Below are 20,130 nucleotides of genomic sequence, written 5' to 3' on the forward strand. Positions count from 1 at the left end.
CCATTGATAGATATTTATATCACTAGAACCTTATCCCTAGGCTACCAATAAATTATTATTGAGATCTTTTGGCAAATGCTATATTTAAAGTGCATGAATTAGATTGAAATCGTTTTTCTTGTGTTTTCTTTAGATGGGGCAATTTCCTTATCTCTTAGGCAAATTTATGTTATGACTGTTCTTCTGTTACAAATCATTACAACATTTGACTAAAAACAATCTTGTAAACAAATATTATTTTTTTCGTAATGTCTCTATTTATATATTCTAACTCTTAGAAGTTGGCCAAGAGATAAATCTGAATTCTAGTTCATATTTTCCTCTGGTAATTAATGTCACCTGAGATAAGTCATGTGTCAGGGCTGCAGGTTGTTTCAGAATATATTATGAAAATGCTCTGATAAACCTAGAGATCAATTTAAGTTGTATCGCAATTCGTGAGTCAAAATGACTCCATTTTGAGATCCAGAAATTCCTGTGATTAAAGTTTATCATGACAAATCCTATCAATTTGTATATAGTATTAAATATACATTATACAACTATTACTGATAATTCCAAATTAACTTGATGAGCCACAACTGGAATTTTGTGTGATAAATTCACTTGAACCATGGAAACACCAAAAGTATTTGATTTTGATAACTAGCCTTGATTGTAACAAAATGTAATTATGGTGAATTATTTCTAGAAGAGAGGTAAAGCTCAACAATTATTAGATAAAGTATTTGAACATCTAGAATTGGTAGAGAAGGATTATTTTGGCCTACAATATGTAGATATTCCACAAGTTTTAGTAAGTATCTATTTATCTACAAGTTAAAGTATTATTTTCAGAGATCCAACATTGTCAACATGCGTCTGCAATCTACCAGACAATGAATGTTGCCTAGTCTTGCCTAAGGAGTATTTGTCAATGTCAATGAAAGCACTGGCCAAGGTCACAGAATAATAGATATTGATAATATGAAAACTAAATGCTAGATTACAAATAAAAAGACACACATGCTCTCTGACATAAATATATTGTATATATTATTGGCATCAGTCCTGGAATCAGTCTAGCTGACAGAAAGGACAGACTTACTGCAGCGTTAATTCTGACAGAATTATTTTACAGTAAATTTAGTTAAAGCAATTTTATTCGTGCTTACATGACTTGTCTTATTGTTTTTTATACAATGAAAAACATTGTCAAGCTATAACGAACTTCGTCTTATACCTTGACTGCAATAGCTATGCTGCTTGTATCAAAGAATGCTGTGACTTGATTGGATTGTACTGTAGTGAATACAGCCAATCAGGGCATTCAAGAGAATAAAATAACTGTCTTTCTGTCAAGAGCACTGATTTGCTGTATTTGCTGGCTATTGCAGTCAAGGTATAAGACAAAGTTTGTACATAGCTTGACATTCTGAAGATGTTTATGACCCCCAAAAAAATATTAGTTATTAAGTGCTTGGTGTGTGTGTGTTATCTTTGCCTGGAGAGCTATCTTTAATTTGAATAAATATATATATATACAGTAATGATTTTAATGTGGTTGTGTTTACATTATTGTAGAGGTGGCTAGATCCTTTAAAAACCATTAAGAAACAATGCAGAAGTAAGTGTATTTTAACATATGTTTCATTTCCTTGAAATATTAGATGATTTGATTTAAAGGCCATGGTTCGTCAATATCGGTTTTGATTTGAGTCTTGAAATTATGTAAATAGTTTTCAGAAGTACTAGAACTGCAAGAAAAAGCACATAATCCTTCAAATATATTTCAAACTAGAAATTTCACTTCTGTATTCTATTTATATAGGTCAAACCTGTTGTTATTTTAACTTTTATTAACACAGGTAATTTTGAACGCAAATGAACACTATTACTGATTAGCTCAGCTGTAAAATTTCTAGACCCGTCCATTTAAACAATTTAACCAAAATATTGTACAAATCTGATCATATAATTAAAATAAAACCACTTATTAAGAACATTCTCTACAACTGTAAATAAAAGTAAATAATCTAAAAATCTGAGTCTATAAATTATGCAAATTATGTTGTCTGGATTATCTTGATAACTATATGAAGTCTATGTGGCTGTATTTTGTTGTCCATCTTCAGATTTCAAGCTATTACATATTTCTTTTTATACCTTTCTTGTATGGCAGTTTGTAAATGAAGCGATTCCATTGGATTATAACCTAGCAAATACAGCCAATCATTTGTCTCTACAGAAAGTAATGTTTACAGCCTTTCTGTCAAGGACTCTGATTGACTGTATTTGCTTTCTTACAATCATATCAAATCACTGCATTTCATGATAGTCAAGGTATAAGTAAGAAAGTTGTGATAGCTTGCCAATGTGAAGATGATTGTTGTCACACATTTACATTTTAATCAGATCTTTGCATTACAAGTGTTTTGGAAAATTTTTCATTGGTAATTTTGCGAAACTATATTTTATGTTCTAAGCATAATTCTTTTTTCTTATTTTAGTTGGTCCTCCATTTGTCTTCTATTTTCGTGTAAAATTTTATGTTTCGGATCCAAGTAAATTATCAGAAGAATATACAAGGTAACATATTTTTGACACTGTATCAGATGGAAATTTAGCCTGACAAATATGGCTCTACTGTTCTTTGGATATATGCATGTGATATCTTCACTGTTAGGGACAGACCTAGAAGGTCACATTTTAGTTGCTTTGATTAACTTTCAGATTGCTAGTCTCTGAGATTTATTTCTTTGACAGTTATACCAGTTGACTAAAAATATTAATTTGTATTTAAGGTACCATTTTTTCTTGCAAGTAAAGAAAGATATTTTAACAGGGAAGTTAGTGTGTGTTCCTAGTCAAGCTGCCCTCTTATCAAGTTATGCTGTTCAATGTAAGTGTATCTGTCAACTTAATTAAAGGGACATTATGATATTTTCTTTGCTCAAATTTTTGAAAACTGCAAAACTGTTTTAACTTAAAAAATCCTGCCATTAATTTTAAACTATTTAAAAGATTTACATTAACTTTTAATTTTGTTTTACTTTTTGAAATGGCTTTAACTAAAAATATTGAGTCTTTATGAGGCCTAACAGCAAACCTAGTTTAAGCTGCTTACTATGCAATTAGTATATTCCATTTTTATATGCCCACATCTCTCTATGTGGACGCATATTGTCAGCACCCCGGTCCATCCGTCGGTCCGTCGGTCTGTCAACATTTGCTTGTAAACGCAAGATTTTTTAATTTTTATTAATTATTAAATAATTATGACACCTTAAGTTCAAAAATGAGGTAATTTCTCTTTTAATTTTGATGTTTTTTTTCTGCAGCTGAATTGGGAGACTATAATCCAGATGAACATAAAGAAGGTTATTTAATGGGATATGTTTTTGTACCAAATCAAACAGAAGATTTTGAAAGACAGGTGGCAGAGAAGCACAAGCAACACAGGTATGTGGTATAGGCAGTGTAATCTAAATTAGACCCATCTTTCATTTTGTTTTTTATTAGCTGTTATTTTTATATATCCATTCTAGTTAGGGTCTTAAGAGGCCACTCTCGTTTCTTAGTATCAATAACCTTTGGCCTATGTTAGGGGCTGTCTCTAGATTTGTGTTAAATTTTGTTCAGCAAGACCAAACGTGTATGTAAATGATTTTTTCATTTCAGGGGTCAGACTCCTGCTGATGCTGAGTATAATTTTCTGGACAAGGCTAAACGTCTAGAGATGTATGGTGTAGATTTACATAATGCTCGGGTAAGGGTAAGCATGCTTTGTCTAGGTGTGGAATAGAGTATAGTTCATTACCTAGCTTTTGTATATTTATATATTGTGTTAATGTGAAATTGTACAAGATACCAAGGGAAATTTCATGTATTCTTCTTTGGCAAACTTTTGATTATTTTTTAAATTGTCCAATTTAAGCTATTACAAACTTTTGTCATGACTACAATAGCCACCTTCCTTGTATCACAGATTGCAGTGATTTGATTGGATTGTACATCAATCATTGCCTTAAACACAAAAAGAGTGTTAACATTATGGCTTATGACTTTCTGAGGAATCTTATTGGTATTGGCATGATGATTGAAACCCAATATTTTACATCTTTTAAAATCTTTTCTCTGTTTTCTACTGTAGTTCCATTCTAATGATGTTATTTTTAACAAATCAAAGTGTATCATGTAGAAGCCGTCATGTGATAAAATAATGATTGTGGATAAGGAAACTTAGAGTAGATCAATATGACCGCATCTTCAAGTTTCACATGTTTCATTACAATACTCTTTGATTGGTTAAAAACAACATTTTTAGAACGGTAGTTTTTTTATATTCTGAGATTTTGATTGACCAAAATTTACATGATAGGTCATTAAGTTGACAGAAATCACCCTTGGTATCACAGAATGAAGTAGAAAGTGGGGGGGGTCTTAACTTGGATTATTTGTGACACTCAATTGGTGAGTTCTCAACAGGTTCCTTTTATTCAAATTGTGCCTCAATTAAACGTTACAGAACCATAGATGTAGCATTTAATATTTACCCTTCTATTCTATTCTATCCATTTTGAATTCTGTTTGCACCTACTTTTATTTCTGCACTCATGGACCCACCAATCGAGTGTCTCCATTAAGTAATGTTGGTGTTTGGTTTTAATGTGTTATAAAAGCCTTCTTGCTACTAAATTGGAATGTATAGATGACGTTAATATAGCAATGGCTTTTAAATATTTATTTCTATTGGTTTTTAAATGCTTAGACCTAGTATGTGAAAGCAAAGCAATCAAATCTGATCAAAGGCGAATGATTTACTTACATCCTGATGTTACATTTTATTCTCTAAATAATAAATGGTTCATTTAAATCTTCAGACCCTTGAACATTGCAAAATCAGCAAATAATTTAAATTGCCATCTCTTGGTGAATGGGACCAAAAAGTCAAAAACCATGAAAGAAATGCTACCTCTACACCTAAAAATTATGTGTTATTATGGCTTATTCTTTAAAGACCTTCTGTCGAGGACTCTGATTGGTTGTATTCACTAACTTACCTTCCAATCAATTTGCTGCATTTACAAACTTTGGTGATTATGTTTGTAATAACTTGATATTTCCAAGGTCATCCTAAACGGTAGCGTTTCTCTCATGTTATATATCATTGTGAAATTGGATGTTCAATTTTTAGATGTTAATTTCACATAAGGTTAAAATTTGTACTTATTACTTACTTATATATTGTGTTTGTAGTTAGTTTTGTATATTTAGTTTGTATATTTATTTTGTTTCTATAAGAGTATGATCGAAGGAGATGTGATAGAAGAGGCTGAATTAGATGTGGTAAAATTAACACTAATATTTTAGCATCAGTTTGTTCATCTTCACAATGTCAAGTTATTATTACTTTGGTATTTAAACCTTGATTGTAATAGTCACCTTTCTTGTATCATGGAAGTTTGTAAATAAAGTGATTTGATTGCCTTGACAGAAAGTTTACAACCTTTGGGTTGAGGGCTCTGATTGGCTGTATTTGCTGGAGTACATACCAATAAAATCGCTACATTCTGTGATACAAGGATAGTGACTATTGCAGTCATTGTATGAATAGGAAGTTTGTAATAGCTTGACACTGTGAAGATGGAGTTTGTTTTAAAATCTCACATCTTTCAATTTATTGTTGACACCATTAGAAGTGTCTACGTCCATCCACGTCCATCTGTACACATTTTGTTTGTTTGTGATTTAATATTTATGATTTTAATACAATAATGTTTTATACATTTTCAAGTTTGGAAAGAAAGAACTCCTGTTGTAAATAGTCTATTTCTTGAAATAATCTGAAATGGACATTTTGAGTTGAAATTTGAGCACCTATCAATTTTGAAGCCCTCAACAATTTCTATTTCTTTTTATGGATTTTATTCATTGTAATGAAATTTGGTAAAGTGTATTGATTTGTTAACAGTGAAATGGGTGTATCTGGAGTTGGTCTTCAATTTATATTTATATTAACCATATTTTCTATTTGTTTTTTTAACACCCCTCTCCATCTCTCTGAGACATTATGTCAAAGTGAAATTTTGCATCTTTGGCCATTTTGTCAAATCTGGTTATCTTAAATACTTAAATGTATTTTGTTCACCAGCTGCTTCAGCTTTAAGTAGTAATTCTTAGATTTTGGTGAAGTTAAATTTGAGTCTATCTACTAAAGGTTCAGACCTAGAATGGAACAAATACTTCATTCTGAGATTGATGAGGTGGTCTAGACTGACTGGGAGACTTGGTAGTTGTTATTTCCTTCATAATCAAATTAACATCAGGGTATCGTAGAATTTAGGTTCCCTTATCTTAGAATTTTCATTATAATTTTGGCAGGAACAATTTCTGCTTGTGTTTATAAATATTAGTAAATGATAATAAGTGGGTCTAGGACATCATAGGATGACCAGAAAATTTGAATTTTTAAGCTTGGTCAATAAGAGTGTATATTTATCAGTGGACACACCTGGTTTCATAATTATACTGAATCTCTGTATAATAACAACTTTAAGTTGTATGTTTATTCTAAGAGATAGTATACCTTTAAATTATTAGGATGTTTAAGATAGGAAATGAGTCAGATTTGTTTATAATATATTCAGTAATATGTTTATATAATTAAGTTAAAGTGATACATTAGGGTTAAAGTTTGATATTTGGGTCAGTAAATTTTTAGATGATGATAATCTTAAGTACTCAGCAGCTCTGTGAAAGACTCAGACCTCCAATGGAGCGTCTGAGAGAGTTCTACCCCAAAGAAAATTTGTGAAAAATGATTGATTGTGCAAATTTCGGGGCAAAAATAAGAAGTACATGTATAAATAATGATATTTTTGAATTTTGAAATGGGGATTTAGGGGGGTACAAACTATTTTCGAAGGGGGGGGGGTAGGGGGGGGTCTATTAGGAGCAAATGTACCTATGCTGGTGCTGCCTTTATCCATTGTAGCCTATCAGATTGTAGATCATACATTTGCTAAAATATGTTGGTGTGTGGCTTAAATAACATGTTTGCTGTATTATACTAAATATTTGGCCTGCTTTTTCAAAATAAAAATATAGTAATAATAATTATTTTCCAGGCATTTACTTGCATTTAGCTTAAAAAAAATGCATTCAGCCTGATTTATCAATATAAAATAATAATAATAATTTTTGCATATATTTGCATAATTTATTTTGTTTTAATTTTAATTAATAAATAATTGTTTTAATATTTTAAATAGCAAGTTGCATGATTTGAATATTAACAAATTTAACTTTGAAGGAGGTGAAACAACTTTTATGACCAGATTTTAAAAGTGGTCTTTTTTTTTTTGTGTTATTTTTTTTATTACAAAATTGGAGAAGAATAAATATAAATTTGGATATAAACCTGGAGCTTTGATTGCGAACAATAATTACTGAAATTGAATTTCAAAATCATTTAAACTATCCAATCAGATTACTGTTTTTCTTAAATCTAGGTTAAAGTTTCAAAAATAAAACCTTTAAGTTAAATTTATGTTGATATTGGACATTGAAGTGATATTTGTGTTATTGTTCTGTTGTTTATTTTCAGGATCAAAGTAATATTGAGATTCAGCTTGGTGTAACTTCTGCTGGACTAGTCGTCTTTCAAAATAATGTTAAAATGAATACCTTTTCTTGGTAAGTTATACATGATTTGTAATTGAGTTTTCTGCTGTTAATGATGCAGTTCAGATAAGGCACATAATGGCTTGTTTAGTATGGAAAGAGGTTTTCTGCTGTTAGTTACATGGTTGTCATGAAAAATAGCACATAATTTCTTTATTTTGAGGCATATGTCAGTGACCTGTACAGATGTATGTATGTCACTTTCAGTTGGTAATTTTTATTCAATAAACTGATCTGACATTAGCTCTAGAAAAAACTGTTTTATTTTTATTTTCACAGGGCCAAAATAGTCAAAATTTCCTTCAAAAGAAAACAGTTTTTTATTCAGTTAAGAAGAGAAGCGGTTAGTAAGATTTATTTAAAGAATACATAAGGTTTATATGATAAGCCTGTAATGTAAAAATTGGACTTACATATATTATCTTATACCACAGGTATTCATTCATTAATGCATTCTTTTATTCATTCATTGGTTGTTCATGGTATACTTCATTCATTCTTTCATTTATTCAATGTTCTTTGTCCATGTCATACTTCCTTGATTCATCATTCATTCAAACATTCATTTATTCATTCATTCAAACATTCATTTATTCATTCATTCAAACATTCATTGATTCATTGTATATATATTATAGAATGATACTGTTGAAAATTTAATTGGTTTCAACATGGTGAGCTATAGATCCTGTAAAAATTTGGGGAAATCATGTGTGGAACATCACACGTTTTTCAGACTACATATCCCTAATCCTGCCACAAAGAAAATCTTTTCTATTGGATCTAAATTTAGGTACAGGTATGTTTCACTACTGTTTGTGTTGTGTTTTCTTTAGTTTTGGTAAGGGGCTAACTTTTTCATTTGACAGTTTGTGTTGCATTAACTGAAAATCATTCCTGTCAAAAGTATATTTTGCTTAGATCATCAACTCCTTTGGTCCAACAGATCCCATTTATGGCTCGTACTTAAAAAAATAACATTTAGATTGAAAATTTACATTAGATTGAAAAGTTATATTTTAAAACTTGAATACAATTATGTGGAAACAAGGCCCAGAATTGAAAAAATCTGATCTAGTTTATTTGTGGTCACTTTCGTATTTAATATAAAATTTTAGGTTTCAAAGAGAGTTTTTGACAAGAATGATTCCAGATTTTTGTTTTTGAAATTTATATTTTACTAACTTTACCTCAATTATTTATTGTTATTCAAATTATATTGGAACTAAATATTTATAATCCTGGACATATATATTAATTATTATTATTACTAAAATCTTATCACAGAAAAATGATTTGAATAATTTTTTTTGTATAACTTGAATTTAGAATTCGTGAAACCTTGGTATAATTAAGCTCTTCCAATAGTTTCTGTACTAATTTGAGACAAGTATTCCAATTCTTATACTTCAATACTAGCTAGATTTCACATAAAAAAAACTCAAATAGGTTTTGTTTTGAGGGCTAAAATTTTCTCCCTAGATCATTAAAGGTAATATAAGAAGTTAAATATTAATCAGAATATAATAATCATAACAGAAAAAAAATATCAACTTAAATTTTGCAGTAAGATGTTCAAAAAAGAGACTAAGAAAATAAAAAAGAGTTCATTGTCATTTAAATAAAGCTTCATTATCAATAAATAGATCCCCTTATCTATAAATAGATCAGACTGTGGTTTACTTTATCCAAATTGCTTTGTTTGAGACATTGAATTTTAACCTATTAAAATGATCTTTTGGATTAGGAATGGGTTACCTGTAATAATATTCTTGAGTATCGCACATATACTGAATCCCCAATATGTGATTTTACATGCTAATCTGACATGATGAAAAATATGTAATAGAAGGGACATGGCCTGGTTCTACCCATAATCTTATAAACTGTCCCTGAATTTAGTTCTATGCCTACCCCTAGTTTATTGATGTACATCGCTTGCAGCATGTTTGTTAGTCCATATTATTATCAATACCCATCATTGTGCACAAACACATTCTCACCCCATTCAGACTGCTTAAATACCTTCTGCTATTGCATGCTTCATTCTATGTTCAAATCTGTGCCTGTGCCTGTGAAATTATAGTGATCATTTCTCATTACTCGTTCCCTGCCAGGGCCGCCACACTGTACATAAGTACATACAATCTGGAAAAGATAAGTACAAACCATTGGGGAAAGATCACTAGAGTCTTGGAAAGATCTCTACAAACAATCTGGGAAAAAATATTACAAACCATTGGGGAAAGATCACTACAATCTTGGAAAGATCTCTACAAACAATCTGGGAAAAAATATTACAAACCATTGCGGAAAGATCACTAGAGTCTTGGAAAGATCTCTACAAACAATCTGGGAAAAAATATTACAAACCATTGGGAAAAGATCACTACAGTCATGGAAAGATCTCTACAAACAATCTGGGAAAAATTATTACAAACCATTGGGGAAAGATAACTACAATTTTGGAAAGATCAGTACTAACAATCTGGGAAAGATCATACAAATTATTTGGGAGAGATCATTACAATCTTGGAAAGATCTCTACAAACAATCTGGGAAAAATATTACAAACCATTGGGGAAAGATAACAACAATTTTGTAAAGTAAAGTACTAACAATCTGGGAAAGATCATACAAATTATTTGGGAGAGATCATTACAATCAATCTGAGAAAGATCGGTTTCAACAATCTGGAAAAGATCATACAAGTTATTTTGGAGAGATCATTACAATCAATCTGAGAAAGATCAGTACTAACAATCTGGGAAAGATCAGTACAAATTACCTGGGAGAGATCATTACAATCAATCTGAGAAAGTTTGGCACAACAAATCTGGGAAAGATCAGTACAAGCAATTTGGGCAGATCTGTACAAAAAATCTGGCAAAGATCAGTACAAAAAATCTAGGAGAGATCAGTACAAAAAATTTGGCAATATAAGTATTTCTATGACATTGACCAGATAAAAGAAAAAAAGCATTGAAACTACATTATGTAAAAAGATGACTTCATATTTGTAAGAAATGTTTACCCTCTCATGGCAAGAAAAAGAAGGAATACATTTTGGACATTTTGAAAATCAAAGGATACCAAATGTTTTTATGAAATACAATGAATCATTAAAAATGAATTAAGATTGTAACAGAACCTGCATGTATCCTATATCAAAACCTTAATAGAATCTCAATTTCTTATCATTTGCATGGCATAATGTATGTAGTGTTTCTATTCAAAGACTAGAAAAATTATATAAATTTCCCACTACCAGCTTATTGGTAGTGAAAAACAAATATTTCTGGACAAATTTTAAACATTTTTAAACTGACTTAAGTTGATTTCCAAAAGTCCAAAATGGAAAACAGGCTTATACATCTATGTGGCATGAAGTATTGTGACTTAATAGGAAATTTGTCTGTATATTTATCTTTTTTTAGAAAGATTTTGATCTTATCAATAACTAATATAGTTATCTGTTATTCACATCTGTTTTTCACAAGTACCAACGACTATTTTTTACAGCGGTCGAACTGAGTACCAAACTCTTGAAGAAGGTAAACGGAGAATGAAAATTGATCGGACTTTTTCAAGGTAAAGATAGAACTGACATGGAATTATTGAATGTAATGTATTTGTATTTTACTGTTATAGTAGTAAATTGTCAGTAGGATTTTGTATTGAGTTGAAAAATATGGAGTTATTGCCCTTTATTTGTCACCACATTGTTCTTTGAAGTAACTAGATTTTGTCCATTATTGAGGTTTTGATTCGATTTTCACTCTAAGAAATTTCTTTTGTTAATATTGGAACTTCTTTTGAAGATACTGAACTTGCAATTGCTATCAGGTAAACAGAATAATAAGATTACTGTAATTTCAGTGAGAGAATTTTAACATATCGCATGACCTTGTATCAATATGTTATGATACTAGGCATAGAAGTCATAATTTATGCACATATCATTTGGCATCATCCAAATGTAAAAGTTAAATTTGCTATCAGGACCATTAAAATTACAAAAAATTAGCTGTCAAAAAATTATCAAAAATTTATCAAAAATATTTTACTTGTAATATTATGGTTTTATGTCTCTACAATTGTATTGAGCACTTTTCAACAGTGAAAATGTTTTGTTATTGTAGATCTCAATTTAGAAATATTAAAACTCTAATCGTGTTGTTACTCAGAGTTTACTCAAATCTAAATTTATACAGTCAAAAAAAATCTCTTTTATAGCAATATAATATGTATCATATCTGTCTAAAGCAATGATTACAGTGATAAAAAAGAATTTTGAATTGATCTAATTTTTATCCAGAATATCCCAAAATTGGCTGACCTCATTGATGTACAAAATCTTCAGTTATGATTGTCACTGGAATGCTTACTGCATTTTTCTAGTAATATATTTATTTGTGTTACATGTTATATAATATTTAGTGGTGTGGTGAGTCTTAAAAACTAGCTCAATCCTCTGATAGGTATTTTGACAGATATCGGCTAGTGTAGGGTTTAGAAAACCAAAATAGTTGTGGTACTATGGGGGTTTTCCAGAACCATATTCAATCTTTTCAACTGATCCTCATGGCTTTAAGATAATATTTTATGTTTGATGAATTGTTGATAAAGAAGAATATACTTGGTAACGTCATCTTCATTTATTATTCTGATACCCAACTGTGAATGGGTACAGATAATCTGGGAGAGATCAAGTTAAGAGGTTTGGCCTAGGACCAGCTGGTAAAAGGATCCTTGTGGACCTAAAGTTGTTATCCTTGAAAAATATAGTTCTTTCTGTCTTAAGTTGGGTTATGAAAAGCTTAAAAAGCTAAAAATGAGTTAATTTCTTCTATCCCTGCTCTAGCTGATAGCCATCAAAGTATCTGATAGGAGGGTAGGTAAAAGTAAGCTAGATTGGGACAATGGGAAATATGGGAAAGGTGTATATATACAAATATAATAAGCATGACATATACTGGATCTGTCTAATATTACATGTGGATGTATGATATATTGAAGCCACATGAATTGTGGACAGTCACTTTTGTTGTTTTTTTACAGTACCATATATTATTTTTGTTGCTAAACCTTTATTAATCCTGATGGATTGCTTCTTGAAGAGCTTATTTGCTTAAAGTTTGTTTTTACCATAATTTAAAGAAATGCGGTTGGATTACTAGTTATAAAACTGGACCACCTAACACCTGAAAATGGACAGCTTTTAAAAGGAATCAGATCTACATCACTAATAAGGGCTTTTTATTTTTTGGCATTCAGACACACAGTGATCCTTATATTAATTTCTATATTATTTTTCTAAAACTTGCTAGGCCTACTTGTATGTATGTGTTAAAATAACTGGTGGAATTCAAGCAGTTTGTGATAATTTCAATGCATTTTGATATTATGCAGTTTGAAGTATGTTGGTGACTGTAACAGATACAGCTATCTACGTATTTGTTGTATCATTACTTTCATCAAATTGTAGACAAACTGGACATCAGATATGAAATGATAAAGAAACTTCAGATTTTCAAAAAATTTCAATCTATTTTCTGCATACTTAGTAGGCACCGTGCATCAAATCCCTTTTTCTAGAATTGATGGTTTGCTTTTGTTTTTGTCACAAAGTTCAAGTTACAAGTCAATGAAATCAACCTGTGCTCTTTTTCAGATCACCAAGTAAACGCTATGCCCGTAGAACAGTAGGATCTGTATCCAGACAGGCCATTATGGACGATAAAAACTTTCATGATGGTTATCGTAATTTATCAAAATCACAAACTTTCACTTCAACCACAGCCAATTCACATCCATTTAATCGTTACGAAGGAGGAGGAGTTAATAGTCATATACGTGCTACCTTACCACCAGATTATAAAACAAGATCATCCTGGATTGAAACTACCAGATCAGATGAGTGAGTAAATTCTTCTATTTGTGAGAGTGTTAAAATGTCAAAGATTTTTGAGTTTTTGTGTTATTGTAATGCTATTTGAGCGTGTGAGTGTGATTTGTTAAGGTTGGCCATCCGTTTGACAAGTCATACCTTAGTCTCTTAAGAGAGGGGTTATATAGACGAAATCCTGCTCCCCAGTCCTTTCATATCTATTGTAAAAAAAAAATACCTTAGTCTCAGAGACATGAATTTTTGTAGCTAAGCTAACCAGTAACATTGTTCAAAGCTTACAGCCGAAATTTTAGCCTACAAGTCCATGTGTGCCAAGAATTATCCATGTTTGAAAGTTAAAATGACAACTCATCTTTACTTGATACTTTATATTGAAAAGACATTATATAAAAAACAAAAATGAAATTTGTAGTTCGAGGTATATATCAAGGGATTATGTGCAGGTCTAGTAGATCTGAAGACTATTTACATATATTCAAGACCAAAAACATCTCTTGATAAAGATTATTAAGAGAAATGCCTTTAATAATATATTATAATATAGTTTATAGTGTTTATTTATTCCTATGTGATACCCAAGGTATTATATATATATATATATATATATTATAGATGTTATTTGATTACAGTATGTAATACTTCCTATATTAGATACTGTTATAATTAGTTATTTGATAACCTATAGTATAGACAATGCAGCCAACCAAAACCCTTGACAGAAAGAGAGCGAATATTTTGGCTCTTTGTTTATAGACTTCCAAGCCCTCTGATTGGTTGTACAATCCAACGAATAAATTGCATTTACAAACATTATACAAGAAAGGTGGCTATTTCAGTTAAGGTATAAGACACAGTTCGTAATTGCTTAAAATTGTACAGGGCAAGGTATTGGTTTGGTTGGGAGGAGGTCAAATTTTGTTCATTTTTTTTGCTTGGCTATTATGATATATTAGATTGAACTTGTTGGCTTGAGAACAAAGTTGCCGAACTATTTGTATTATTGAATAGAAGGTATTTGATATGTAATTTCTATTAAAGAGACAAGTTTGTCATCCTTTCAACCACCATACCTATGTCTCAAAAACATAATTTTTTGAGCTAAGCTAATAAGTAATAGTGTTCACATCCCACAGTTGCATTTGAGCCTTAAAATCCTGAATTATCTGGATTAAGTTAAAATGACTCGTCTTTTCTTGAGACACTGCCTTATATAGATAAGACATATATAGAAATAAAACATGTAATTTCTAGGTAGAGGTATATTTGATTTCGTTCAGTTCTAGTGATTCTGAAGGCTAATTACATCTATTTTAGACCCAAATAAACTCTTGAAAATTGTGACTGTTCACCTTTAACATGCTACTGGACTCTGATTAAATTGGCACCCCTTGACTTTAAGTTCTCCATAGTGTAATAGAACAGTTATTGATTCTAATTACAATAGAGGACTAAATGTCTCTAGTGCAGTCTTTATTATCAGTGTTTGATTCAGACAATAGAGAGAGGTCAATAGCATTATTAAAAATATAGATTTACTTATCTCAGCATAGTTTTTTTTTTACCTTATTTACTTTAATAAGCAAGGGTTACCATAAAGTTTAGGTTTTCAACCACAGGAATATTTGCACCTTTTGTGGGAACATTTGATGTGTCGCAAGCTATGAAAAAAACCCACATCTTATATGAAATATACGGCCTTGGCTTACATTGTTACTGAGTACTAAGAGAATTATTTGCAGCATTTTGTACTCCATACTACCTGAGATATGCCTGATATCCAATCTTAGTTTCACTTTCGATATCTTGGAACATTATTTTTGGTTACACATATAAAAACAGTTGAAAACCACTTACATAAAGATAAGCTATTGTGCTATAGGTTTATATACAGAAACTTTAAATACTTGTAAATGAAACAAGAGGTTTTGGTCGAATTGCAAGAACAACATTTTTTGGGCACCAGTATATAATATATACATGAATTTGCAGGATTAAATTATTAGAGTTAATACAGAAATACGGATATCAAAATGATAATATACTAAGGTTCAGAGTTATAGATACTTTATTAACTAGTTACAATATACACTCATTTAAACTACAATTAACCCCTTTAACTGTCACAACTCTATTCTCAACTACAAAAGGTTTTGGATCCACTTGGAGCCCCATATTGCTTTGTTGTATATGTAACAGTTTAATTCATTGAGAGATTAATTTTCTGGTTGAGTTGGTATTGGATTAATTTAGTTATTAGTCTGCCTAACTACCAACTATTTAAATCAAACACCTTTATAAATACATACTGCTTGACTTCTTACATATTTAGCATAGACCCATACAGGGTTCAATTTACATTGAAACTTTTATTCAGTATCTTGTCACACCAAAATGTCAGCATTGGCTGATCATTTTAAATTTGCATCAAGTCGCACCAAATGTTAGTTTTGGTCAAAACAAAACTTGGTAGTAATTCAAAAGGTTCCAATAGTAGACATCTATGTGGCTAAGTCTGTCTAAAGAAATTTCTTGTGTAAAATTATACTATTTGATGTGATAAATTACAAGTTTGGAACAGAGAAGGCTCAAGAGTTATTTGACCAATGTAATTGTATTCTTAATTTCCCACCCTGCATCTAATACTTTGATTTCAAGTTACTTTTCTTGTATCGCAAAAGTTTGATCATACAGTGTATGCATATATTATACAAAGAAAAAAAGCCCAATGAAGTGAAATTATAAGATGAAGTTGGTAATAGTTTGATATTGTGAAGATGATATAGATTAAGCTTATAAGTAACCTATATCATAAATTATGGTTAACAATAAGAGGCAATATGATAATTGGTTTGCTAGAATTATACAACAAGTGAGATATTACTTTATAACTAACCAGGTTTTTTTTTTAATAATTTACAGTTTCTGCCACCAAAACAACATCTTAAAGGAATGCTACCTCTTAGAATGATCAAAAAATTTAAATTCTCAAACTTAGTCAATAAGTGTGGACTTACTCAGTGCCATAACTATACAGCAAAATCTATGTACTATAATCCGATAAAAACGTGTTAGTTTTATGGATAATTACTTTTTTTTTCTGGAATTATGGTATTAAACAGAGATTCTTTTGTTTAGTTATGACACATGGCAAGTCGAACAGGCACCAAAAACTCTGTTTTTATTACAGCCAATCTAGCACAGTCAATAAAATAGAATTGAATTATTGTCAGCTAAGTAAAAGGGAGCCGCGGTGGCTCAATGAGTTAGACGCATGCTCGCTAACCTCAAGGTCAATCCCAGCTTAGGTCGAGATGATACCTTCAGATTCTTCAGCATGTTTCCCCAAGTCAGCAATGCAGGTCAATAAGGTATGGGACAATTAAGCGAAGCTGTGCACATTATAGATACCTCAACAGTTGGAAACTGAAAATAAGTAGGCTAATACCTCTGTCCTGGCAAAATGTCCCTCATTGAACACTGCATGGAATTGCCCACCTATGTTTAGAGCCCAATTAGGTGCAGAAGAGTAGGATGCCAAGTACATTCATTTCAATACATCAGCTAAGTAAGAGGTTGCTGTAGGTTTATCTTGTTAAGAAATATACCCTTTGATTGTGAAATGCACAGAACCAAAGCAACAATTTATTATACTTCCTTAAGATTTAATATGAAAAGGGGTAATGGGTAGGTGAAACATATTGATAAAGCATAATAGATATAGGTAAATAGAGATTAAAGATCTAACCTGATTTACCTACCAGTAGAAAATAGATTAATCTATGATTTAACTCTAATCTAGTTAGTTTAAGTCTGATATAGGTGGTTGGGAGGATTAACTTGAACTCCAGTTTCACTCAAACTTTTACATTTTACAGTGAAATCAGTTCATGTCATTGAGACATTTTCACTACCTCTAATTACATTGAAGAAAGAAAGTGATAAAAACTCATGACAATACATTGTGTAGATATAACCCCACCCCTATTTTATCAACTTTCTGTGATAACTTGTGCTTTGTCTAATATGACAGGACTGTGTTTTGTGCAGCACATCATTCTTTGTTTTCGTATCTAAGAGATATATTACATGTATAATTTGAGATTTTGGATGTCATTGGAATATTGTAAACCTTTGTGAAAAATTCAATTCTAACTACTTGTAATTGTTTTGCTTGTAACCAAGGAACAAATTTATGACCCTTAATTTTGATATTCATAATCATTAAGTGTAATTTGGTTCGGATACTAGTTCTGTAGAGATACTATTAAAAACTGAATAGTGAAAATTGAATTATGTGAAAAGTGTTCCTTTTGGTGAATTAGTATTCAAAAGCTGATGTCTTACTACATATTTTTTAAAACAAACTTTTTGAATTAAAATTAAAAGACATTGCCATAGGTGATTGTTTATGTTAAAGTATTCTTTTAAATGTTTGAATAGAGTTTAAAAATAGAGGTGTTAAAACTTCAAACTATATAAAACAAGAATGGAATCGTTTCGAAGATCAATGGACATAGTGAATTAATGTTGGACAGGGCAGGGAAATGAATTAAAGATCTATAAAAGGACAGTTATATAGGATTGTTGAAAAGAGTTTGAGTATTACATGGGGAAGAGTGCTAGTTTAATTTGTGGAAGGTAAGACCAAACTCAATTTAATTTTGAAACAATTCTTCATGGGCTAGGCATCTAATTGCTTTGGGATCAGATTAGGATTCCACGTCCAATGCTTCCAAAGTCGACCCAGTGTAGGAAAGGTGAGACTAAACTCTATCTTTTTCTCAAGAATTATTTTAATTAATTCTTTAGCTCTGTCTCCTAGGTTCAAATCCTTCCCAAGGTAAGAAAAATTCAGATGCCAATGTCAGTGCTTCTGATAGTCAACCCAGTGTTGGTGAGGGCAAGACCAAATTAAATTATTTGAAACAATTCTTCATCACCTTCAGTGCTTCCCAAAGTCTGCTTGAAGTAGAACCTTCTGCAATCAGACAATTTTGTGTGGCTTTAATTGGAATAACCTTAAGTCCAGGTAAACAGATATATTCAGTTTCTGATTTAAAAATTGGTTTGAGAGTCAATACAACTACTTTTGCGATACAATATTATCTATGATAAAAATTCATATTTAGAATTTATAATAACAATCTGTAAATCAAATTATATATTTTTTATGAGAATATTCTGGCAAAGCAAGAAACTTTCTGCAGTTTCTATAACATTAAGAAAAAAACATTATTGGCAAGATCAATGGCTACTGAATCAAAATTTAACTTGATTAGTCGAACCTGAAATTTGGTGTGATAAATTGAACCCTATCTCAAATCTGAGTCCATTATTTACACAATTTATTCTTCAGAAACAAACTGTGAAATGATTATTGACTACGTCCAATGGAGTGGAACCTATAATATTACAAACCATTTATTATTCTTTTCTTCTCTTAATGGTGGCCAATAGTCCAATATCTTTTTAAATTTTTGATTGAAATAAGAGAACTAAACTATGGGGTGGCAAGAAATTCATTAAAATATTTAATGACTAGCTTATCTTGTAGGTGTGTGATTAAAGGGTCATTTCGTTTTGTAGGCCGCACAATTTTTTGACCAAATTAATGAAAACTATACATGGAAATGGAAGGTGAAAGGAAACTGCTGTACAGATTTAAACAAAATAAATGCCTAATTGTACAGAGAAATGTGTCTCTTACTTACAACTAAAGGTGGGTTTATACAGAGCGCAAATGCGACCGTGAACGCGACTTTTCATCAGTTCAGTCATTCAAATAGAGCGCGAAAACGAACGCGGAAAACCGTCAACGGCTTTCAATGCGGATCGCCTCTTTTGTTGTTAAAATTTGGTCATATGGTCATTTTGGAATCATCTCTCCGATTCCCTTCCAAATATCTTTCTTTTTTACTGTCTCTTTGTAAGTTTTTTCAGCTTTGTCAAACAAAACTGGATTCTTTTCAACTTCTAAAATCAAAACTTCCGTTTTATCCATTGTTTGTACCCTACAAGCAAATTGGAAAAGCCATGTGCACAAGTTTCTATTTTAGGAAATGATGCAAGGGAGGTGGTACAAGCTGATTGGTTGATAGCAAGAAATCCGCCGCGACTTTCTGAAAAATTCGCTCTTGGGGCAATCTCGGCGGTCGACCGCGCGAACAAATATTTGTTGGCGTTCGCGTTCGCATTCTATTTGAAGGGTCCCTCTATAAAATGATGAAACCATTCCATGACGAAAAACCGCGTTCGCGTTCTGTATAAATGCACCTTAAATACTATTGTCATTATAACACCAAAACTAGAGCCCTGTTTACATTGGAACACTATGAATTACCAAATTTTTACCGTTTACACTACCAAACTTTAACTGTTTTATTTTGAGAACTGTTCTGAGACCACCTCGCCTTGGTAGTCTCAAATTGGAACTGTTCTGAGAACAGATAATTTTTGTAATGTAAAAGGGATTTTAGCCAAACTGCTTAATTAACATTTAGTATGCTGGGTAATGTTTATCAAAATATGGGTAACATCAAAAATATGGGTAATAT

At 31.1% G+C, this 20,130-nt stretch overlaps 1 protein-coding gene across 1 annotated transcript; it reads left to right on the top strand.

Moving 5' to 3' along the window:
- Positions 1–691: 691 nt before the first annotated feature.
- Positions 692–11,260, top strand: LOTGIDRAFT_142880 (hypothetical protein; the record flags this gene model as incomplete). The annotated part of the gene is made up of 10 exons (XM_009052560.1): positions 692–790; positions 1,564–1,606; positions 2,490–2,568; positions 2,784–2,881; positions 3,321–3,441; positions 3,661–3,748; positions 7,589–7,677; positions 7,945–8,008; positions 8,304–8,464; positions 11,188–11,260. Coding segments are annotated over 10 exons (915 nt in total), but the record flags the coding sequence as incomplete, so codon positions are not given.
- Positions 11,261–20,130: the final 8,870 nt, after the last annotated feature.

Source organism: Lottia gigantea (assembly GCF_000327385.1).
Source record: "Lottia gigantea unplaced genomic scaffold LOTGIsca_187, whole genome shotgun sequence".
Taxonomy (NCBI): Eukaryota; Metazoa; Mollusca; class Gastropoda; family Lottiidae; genus Lottia; species Lottia gigantea.